Consider the following 8,417-nt stretch of genomic DNA (forward strand, 5'->3'; position numbering starts at 1 on the left):
CAATTTTGGCTCATTTGGCCAAAAGTTGGGTCACCCCTGATCTGAATCATTTTGCCTTCCAAACAGAAAGTTGACTTATTTGTTCATTCTGGAAATGTAGCTGCGTTGGTGTTTTTCAGTGTATTCAGAAATTCTCCATGCCTGTTTGTTCAGAAGTAAACGCCTCAAACCCTCATTTAGCAGCTTGTAGAATCACCTTTTGCAGCAAAAACGTGGTTTATTTTTATGACTTTATTGCTGTGAAAGAAGAAGTCTGGGTCGCTTTTCTTTGCCGCGCTGCTCTAGTTTAATCAGCGTTTGCCGTCATTTCGAGGTCTGGACTTTGAGCCGTTGCGATTCATTGACTCGTCTTTTTAATGTAGCTATCTGGGGGTTTATTTTTCAGTTTTATGACCTAACTGTTTGGAGTTAGGTCAAAGACAAATTTCCTCACATTACTCTTTGAGTTCATTTTTGACTCGATAACCTCATAATTTTTAGAAATGACCAAATGTTTCTCTAAAGTCATTGCTAATATTTTTACACTTTAGCACTCCAAAGCTCCTGCCTTTGCAGAAGTAGACTTGCTGACATGATTTTATTTGAAGCTTCCTTTCCCGTCGATTAAAAGCAGGAAGGTTGTACTCGGTTTTTCCTCGTTGTTTTCGTAACGGCCCATGTTAGAATGTTTGTCCTTAACTTCAGGTCACCAAAGTGGAGATTTTAAGGGAAAGTAGGTCACTAGACACAAACTTTTCTTCTAGACAGCCTCTATTATTTATGCATAGATGTTGTGTTCAGTTTTAAGTTAAACTGAATCATTTGGTAACATTTAAAGCTGATTTTCACCACTTAGTTTATATTTTCTACGCTGGACGTATTAAAATGAGGCTCTTTTGTCGTCTTCTGACATTTATTAATCAGTTTCACAGTAAAGCCTGTGGAGACATTGCGAGACATTTCAGGATCTCTTATGAATTATGTACGGCCCAGAGTCTTCAGAGAAATGCTCGCCCATCCTTGTCGCAGAGCAGAAAAGCGGCATCCACCAGTTTCTAGTGCAAATATTCAAGTTCACCTGAAGTGAAATAAAACTAACTTACAAGCAACTTTTCAGCAAGATAAAGTTGATGATTTTAAATAAACAACTCCTTAATATTGATGAAAAACTGCTTGTTCCATTGGCAGATAGTTTCACTTTTAACATTTCCAATGTTAGTGACAAGCTTTTACTGTTTGCATATTTCGGTTTTGTATTTTTAAAAGGAAGATTTCCTTTTAAGAAATATTAAACAAGATTGTTAGTTTTGCACATATTGTTTGCGTTTTAAAAAAAACAAGAGAAAAGACTTTTGAATATTTATTGCAATAATTATTTTTGTTTGGCTTCATGCATAAGTTTGCAGCTTTAGGACATATAAAAGAGGTTTTGTGAGCAGAGAACCCAAAAATTATACTCAAGAGTAGCATTACTTCAACATATTTTTACTCGAGTAAAAGTAAAAAGTAGCAGTATGAGCAAAAAAAGTATTTGGTTAAAAGTCTATTCAAGTACTGAATAACTGATCACATTATCACTAATTTAATAGTTAAAAATTACACAAATGGGGGGGAAAATTAAAGTGGAAATTTTGGTATTTTAAGGACTAAATTGATAATAATCCAAATAAGTAACAAAAATAAAATCAGACAAAAACTTTTTTTTCCAAATCAGTTTCTTTCAATAAAAAAACTCATGAAACTTTTTTTTAAAAAGCTGCAAGTCTGTGTCTGTTGTATTTTTGGTTAAAACTGGTTTTTCATTCAGTGGGTAGAAAATCCAGAAATTTTACTCTAGCAAGAGTAAAAATACTTCATAATAAAATTACTAAAGTAAAAGTAAAAAGTACAAATACTCCTAAAAGCATATGTATAAATTTCAAAACTTATTCGAGTAACTGTAATTGAGTAAATGTAACTAGTTACGACCCGGCTCTGTTTGTGTAATAACCCGTTTCTCAGTGGAGCCAGTGGAGTAGAAACATTGGCCTACATCCTCCCATCCTCTCCCTCAGTCAAGCTGAAGACATTAAAACTGAGCAGAGATGAAATTCTCATTTATTTTGCTTTTGGGTCACCCATTTTTCTCTCCGCCTCTGATATAAGGCTGAATCCGGTTCTTGGCAGGAGCAGAAAGCGGGAGGTGTAAGCCAGCAGAAATCCAAATACGCTGGCGTGTCACGGATGTGTTGAGAGGTTTCAAGGTCAGTGTTTACAACAGATCGGCCTCACGCTGCTTATGGCAGCAGAGTGTTTTCATAAAACATCTGCCCTTTTTTAATGCGGTGTGTCAGCCTTTGAGCTGCAGAATGAGGCAGATATCTGCAGGTTTTCTGCTCATTTTAATGGGTTTCATGCCATCAGGTGCGGCTCACATCTTGTGCTGTAATCCCTGCAAAGCGAGAGGAGAAGCTGTGTTTTGGGATATAGCGCACTCTAGTGGAACCATGCACAATATTTTTATTTTACGCCTATATTCATTGCCTTGCAAAAATATTTATGCGCCACAAACTTCTTCACGTTTGTTACAAAAAAACTTTTGTGTTTTTTGTTTAATTTTCTGTTACAGAAAACACAAAACTGATGGAGATGCAGTGTGAAAGGTTGTTTGATAAAACTGAGTAAATGCAAATGCATATCGCACTTTTCAAAGTTTTTTTTATATAAAAAGATTGAATATCATGTATAATTTATTTAAACGTCACAGTTATGCAATAATTTGAGTGTTTTATTACTTAAAATCATAACAAAATACACCAAACCAATCAAAATAAGGCTTACGAGAGAAACAGTTTGCATGTTTCATTAAGAAAATACTTTAAAAGGTCAATTAACCCTCAACAACAAATGGCAGATTTAGACTTCACTAGGAAAAAAAAATATATATATTATGGTAAAAGAGATAATATTTCTGAGACTGTAGCCAATAGATGAATGAAGTTTAAACCACAGTGCACCTTAAAAAACCAGCTGAGGCAGTGTGATTGATTAAAACAGAGGTAATCAATACTTTTCATTGATCTTGTGAAAACAGATATTTATACTGTGATTTTAAGTTTATGTCAACTAAATATTACATGATTCATGTTAGTAAGAGCATGTCCAGATCTACTTAAAGCTAAATTTTATAAATAAAATAGTTACTTAGTTTGGATGTAAATGTTATATAGAGCAGGGGTGGTCAAAGTGCGGCCCAGGGGCCGTTTGTAGCCTTCAACTGAGTTTTTGCGGTCCACCAACTGCAATTTACAAATTATAAAGTGCTGTTTTTTTTTAATAATCAAACTTTTATAAGAAATAGAACCATGTATTACTAAAAGGTGACTTTGCTGCATCAAATCAACTTTAATTTATTAAACTTGGGTAAAAATAGCAAACATTTTGACAGAAAGTGGTGCAAATCCTGTATAAATTTGTTCAGTTGAGCCAAATGAATAAATAAATTTGAAAACTAGATGCATTTCTTTTAATGCAGCAAACAAGCAAAAATCCTTTTTAAATTTTTTTAACTGAATTTGCTTGATTTTACTTTTTTTAATTGACTTGATGATTTTGGCCGATGTTACAAAAAGTTTGGACATCTTTGCTGTATAAGTGGGACTCAAACCTATTTCTACCACATTAATGTAATTTAAATATGGTTTTTGTATAATTACATAAATAAATAATGAGTAGCCATGTTAAATATTCTCTGTTTTTCTCCATAAAATTCAGCATTGGTTATTTCTCTTTGGGGTGTAGATCCACAAGTGATGCAGCATTTCTAACTGGGTCACCTCAATCCGTCTCTCCCACCGCACTGACTCTTCAAGCCATCGCTCTTCCTCCTCTTCCTCGCTCCTCCGGCACGGCTCATGTGCTGCATCCATATGTACTCAATTATCTCTGTTAGCTTTTCACATAATAGCGTTGTTTTCTTTTCTTAAATTGCGTTAATTTCTTTAAAATCGATGAGGAAATAGCGTTGTGTTGTTCAGTTAGCTTAGTTAGGAGCTAGCTTGTGACGTCAGCGCTAATGTATTTCTGAGCTGCTGTTTTGATTGGCTGCTGTAATCACGGTAGAGCATATATAGGACTCAGTGGCGTCCAATCAAAGACTGTTGCTATGGAGACACACAGATGACCCACATGTTTTATTACGTTGTCACTTTACATGAACATAAACCAGTAATGTTCAGGTAAATCTTAGGATTTATTTTCTCTTAAAGAAGACCAAATTATTTTTTTCTCTTTTTGTCTCCTATCACACAACAGTATGTGATTTATGGCATTAAGTCAGACATTTAAAATAGTAGCATTATTTCAACGTATTTCTACTCAAGTAAAAGTAAAAAGTGCCTGTCCTTTTATTACTGCAGTAAGAGTAAAACGTATTTGGTAAAATGTCTACTCAAGTACTGAGAAACTGATCAAATTATCAATCGTTTAATATTTAAAAACAACAATCAGATGGAACAACATATAATGTTTGGTGGAAATTTTGGTATTTCAATGTTGAAAATGACAATAATTCATATAATTAACAAAAATAACAAAATCAATCAAAATATTTTTTTTCCCAAATCAGTTCCTTTCAATAAAAAATGTGTGAAACCTTATCAAAATCTACAGGTGTGTTTCTGTGTCTGGTGAATGTTTGGTTAAAACATGTTTGTTTGCCAGTCAGTGCGTAGAAAATCCAGACATTTTACTTAAGTAACAGAAATATTTCATATTAAAATTACTCAACTAAAAGTAAAAAGCACAGCTTTGTAAAAATACTGCAAAATTTAATTTTTTCAAAAAAGTTACTCAAGTAAATGTAAATAAACCAAATCCCATGTTTAGTAATGGAGAAAAGAGGCCAATCACTGCATGTCTTACTGAGCCAATAAAGTTAATTAATTCCCCTGAAACTTTAACTAAAACAGCTGCAAAGCTGTAAGTTTTAGATGAACTATAGCTGAAAGTTTATTGTTCCAATCTTCTTATTTCTTTCTTTGAGACTTTCTTCCTGTCATATTTCTGTACAAATCTAATTTATGGGTTGTAGGAACAATAGCTCTGTCCATCAATCAGCTGAGGGAAAAATTAGACATCTAATTATTTTTCACTGACACATAAATAAGTCTGTCATTAAATGTCTGTAAGGCACATTCCTGTGTAAAATGAAAACAGTCATGATTACCTAACTTTACTAAGAATGACAGAAAATAATTCACAATTTTTTGGCATACATTCTTACTTTTAACTTTTCTTACTCTAAAAAAAGTCAGTTGATATATTAAATAATTTAAACATGACTCTCGCTTCTGAACTATGCATGGATAGTAAAAAAAACATTAAGTATTAGCAATTAACTTCACATGCAGTATTAGAAACAATTTTGAGAGAGACAAACAATTCAACATTGGTGTCACTTACGATGTACCACAAGGCTCAGTTTTAGGCCCCAAGTTATTTAAATTGTTCATCAGTTAATCATATAAGGTTTCAAGAACATTTTTAAAATGTGTGTCATGAGCGTGTGGTGAGCAGAAATTAGTAAAATATTATGGTTTTAATTAAATAAATTATCTATAAAAGTAAATAAAACAATATTATGTCTTCTTGAAACTTTTTAAATAAACCTGGAAATAACAATAACCGGTATGGAAAGAGTGTATAAAGAAGAGTTCTGGGTGTGAATTTCAATCAAACTTGCTGGAAAACTCACATATGTACTATAAAACTGGGAAATATAGGAAACTTTTTGGGTGAACAATCATGTTATATAATGTGCTGAATGTAGGGTTAACCAATAAAACAATAAATAAAATAAAACAATTTTTATGTGYGCAAAAAAAAGAACAATGAGGGTTGTAAATGTTGAACATGGTGAACAGTAGTTTGTCCTTGAAATAACAAGCATTAAAGTTTAAAAGACTGTTTTAATTGTGTACAGGAAAAATAATAAGAAAAATAATATTCAAAAACCTTTCCCAAAAAAGACAGTATAAGATTAATTAAACGTGGAACATCATATTGCTCAACACAAAATTCCCAAAAGATACATACTTTTCATGTTTTTTTTTGCCAACTGCCTTTTGTCTAGTTCTAGTGAAAATAGCTTAGATCTTAAAATATGAAAAACAAATTTACAAGTACCTTTTCAGCAAGATGTAGGAGATTTATTTAAGTAAATAATTCCTTAATATTGATGAAAAGGTTCTAGTTCCACTGGCAGATGATTTCACTTCTAACAAGACATTTTCCTATGTTATAAATTAAATAATGTGTCAGTGGAACTAGGACTTTCTCATCAATGGAGCTGACTTCTAGGTTACTTCTAAGTTAGTTATGTCTTACTTGAAGTGAACAAAAATATGAACCAATAAATTAATCACATGCTCTAGAAATTAGACCAAAATACTTTGATTTTGTGTTTTTGCAGTGCATGTGTTATGCTCATATTTCTTCGTAATATTTCCCCTGTACTATTTTGAAATTTCTGAAATGAATAAAAAGCCATTCCAGTTCATTGGTACCTCATCGGAGATAAAATGAGATGAAGCGGCGGTCAGCTCCTCCTTCCCAGAGAGGAACCACTTCCACGCTCCCATGCCCCGCCCCTGTGGGTTTGACTGACGGCTCTGATCTGGAGACAGCGGGGTGGCCAGTCACGCTCTCGCCATGCAAATGAGCTGCTCCTCGAGCCGGGCGGGTGCCCATGTGGACCAGCACCATGCCTTGTTGTTCTGAGCGCTGATTGGCTGGCTGGCGCCTGATCCGTCTGCATGCGCTGCGGGCCAACGGCTGGCGCTAAACCGCGGAGCACCGATGACGTCAACAGACTATTTCTAAAAAGAGTCCCACGGAAATATGACGTTACACGTTGAGTTTAAGTGTTTCCGGAGACTTTCTTAAAATGATATTTTAATTCTGTGAGAAATGTTGAAACCAGTTGTAAGCTTACATTTTGTGAAAAGAGGCAGCGAGGTGGAGGAATGCGCGAGGCGGTCGCCGGGTTTTGCTAACGGCCGTAGTAACAGGGCGGGGCAGGAATCCGGGAGGGGCGGGCCTTACCGAGAACACGACTCGCCTTGTTGTGTGTATTCCCGTGCTCGCTTCGCCATCTTGTTGCAACCTTTTTTTTTTTTTTTTTTTTTTTTTCTTTACGTATTTCGGGATCTACTTTCTGTTTGGCTGGATTAAAAAAAACTGGCCGCCTGCTTTCTGGAGAACCGCACAAGGGGGGTTCACACGGGAGTGAAGCCGCGCACGTAGCGCTTAACACCGGGGCACTACTTTCCATTCCCCCCCTCTTTCCGTCCCGGACCACCGGGTCCCCCCCTGCCGTCAGGGTTTACGCGAAATGAGTATCGACACACTTTTGGAGGCGGCCAGGTACCTGGAATGGCAAGCCCAGCAGCAGCAACAAACAAGACGTGGTGAGTTAATCTGCAGACTGATGCATGAAGGGAGAGCAGATAGCAGAGCGGAGTGACACTTCAGACAGCGTTTTTTGGGAGAACCGGGGTTGTAGTATTTAACCTGCCTGTCTGTGGTGGTGACGGGACGCACTTCAAGGCTTTCAGCGCCACTTAGAAGGCAAACTGTCACTGATTTGGCTTGTTGGGTCATGCATAGATCGTTTAATCTAAAGGCGGAAATGGCCAAAGTTGTTTTTCTGAACTACTTCTTTGCGCGCCTGTAGTGTGTGTGTGTGTGTGTGTGTGTGTTTCAACACCCTTGTGACTCACCGTACGCGCGCGCCTGTGTGTAATGGAGGCACAGCGGAGGATTTCCTTTTCTCCAGAGTTCATTTAAATATCGTATTAATCTGTTGCAGAGACCCAACATAAGCATACCCCTTTGTATGTGGTGGTAGCATTTTTTTAAGTTTTAAAATATTATTAAAAAAATGCTAATAAAATAAGCAGTTATGTTATAATTGCCGCACCTTTTTTATTATTTGTGAAAGTTAATTTAAGTGGATGTATTTTTGCTCGGTGGGCACCGGCAGGGCGGTGGCGAGCCGAGGCTGCTCTTTACATAATACCCTGACATTGCTCAGCTATCTTATGACACACACACACGCGCGCACTGGGGCGGGCCCTCACGCTCCCAGCTTGTCTAATTTGAATTTCTGAGGGGAAATAAAAAAAAAACTAGTAATCATTAACATTTATCACCTAATGTGTTTGCCATGGAAACTGATAGTGGTGGACGCAACGATTTGTGATTAGGTCAAAGGAGAATAAGGAAGTGGGCTTGATTTTTTTTTTTTTTTTTTTTTTGTGCGCTGATCCCACTGATGACGTGTCAGACACCCCCACTCCCTATCCTCCTCCCGTTGCTGCATACTTACTTACCCTACCGCGTGCTTGGATCCACCCACACCGACCACGTGCACGCCACCCCTCCCCCCTTCTACCCCC

General features: G+C 36.5%; 1 protein-coding gene across 1 annotated transcript in view; it reads left to right on the plus strand.

Moving 5' to 3' along the window:
- Nucleotides 1-7,095: 7,095 nt before the first annotated feature.
- The window catches only part of mntb (MAX network transcriptional repressor b), a 21,612-nt gene continuing 20,290 nt past the window's right edge, over nt 7,096-8,417 (plus strand). The window contains exon 1 of the mRNA XM_008427425.2: nt 7,096-7,427. Coding sequence (XP_008425647.1) covers nt 7,352-7,427 — 76 coding nt within the window. The 5' untranslated portion in view covers nt 7,096-7,351. The remainder of the gene's footprint in view (nt 7,428-8,417) is intronic.

The sequence above is a fragment of the Poecilia reticulata genome, linkage group LG14 (assembly GCF_000633615.1).
Source record: "Poecilia reticulata strain Guanapo linkage group LG14, Guppy_female_1.0+MT, whole genome shotgun sequence".
NCBI classification, from domain to species: Eukaryota; Metazoa; Chordata; class Actinopteri; order Cyprinodontiformes; family Poeciliidae; genus Poecilia; species Poecilia reticulata.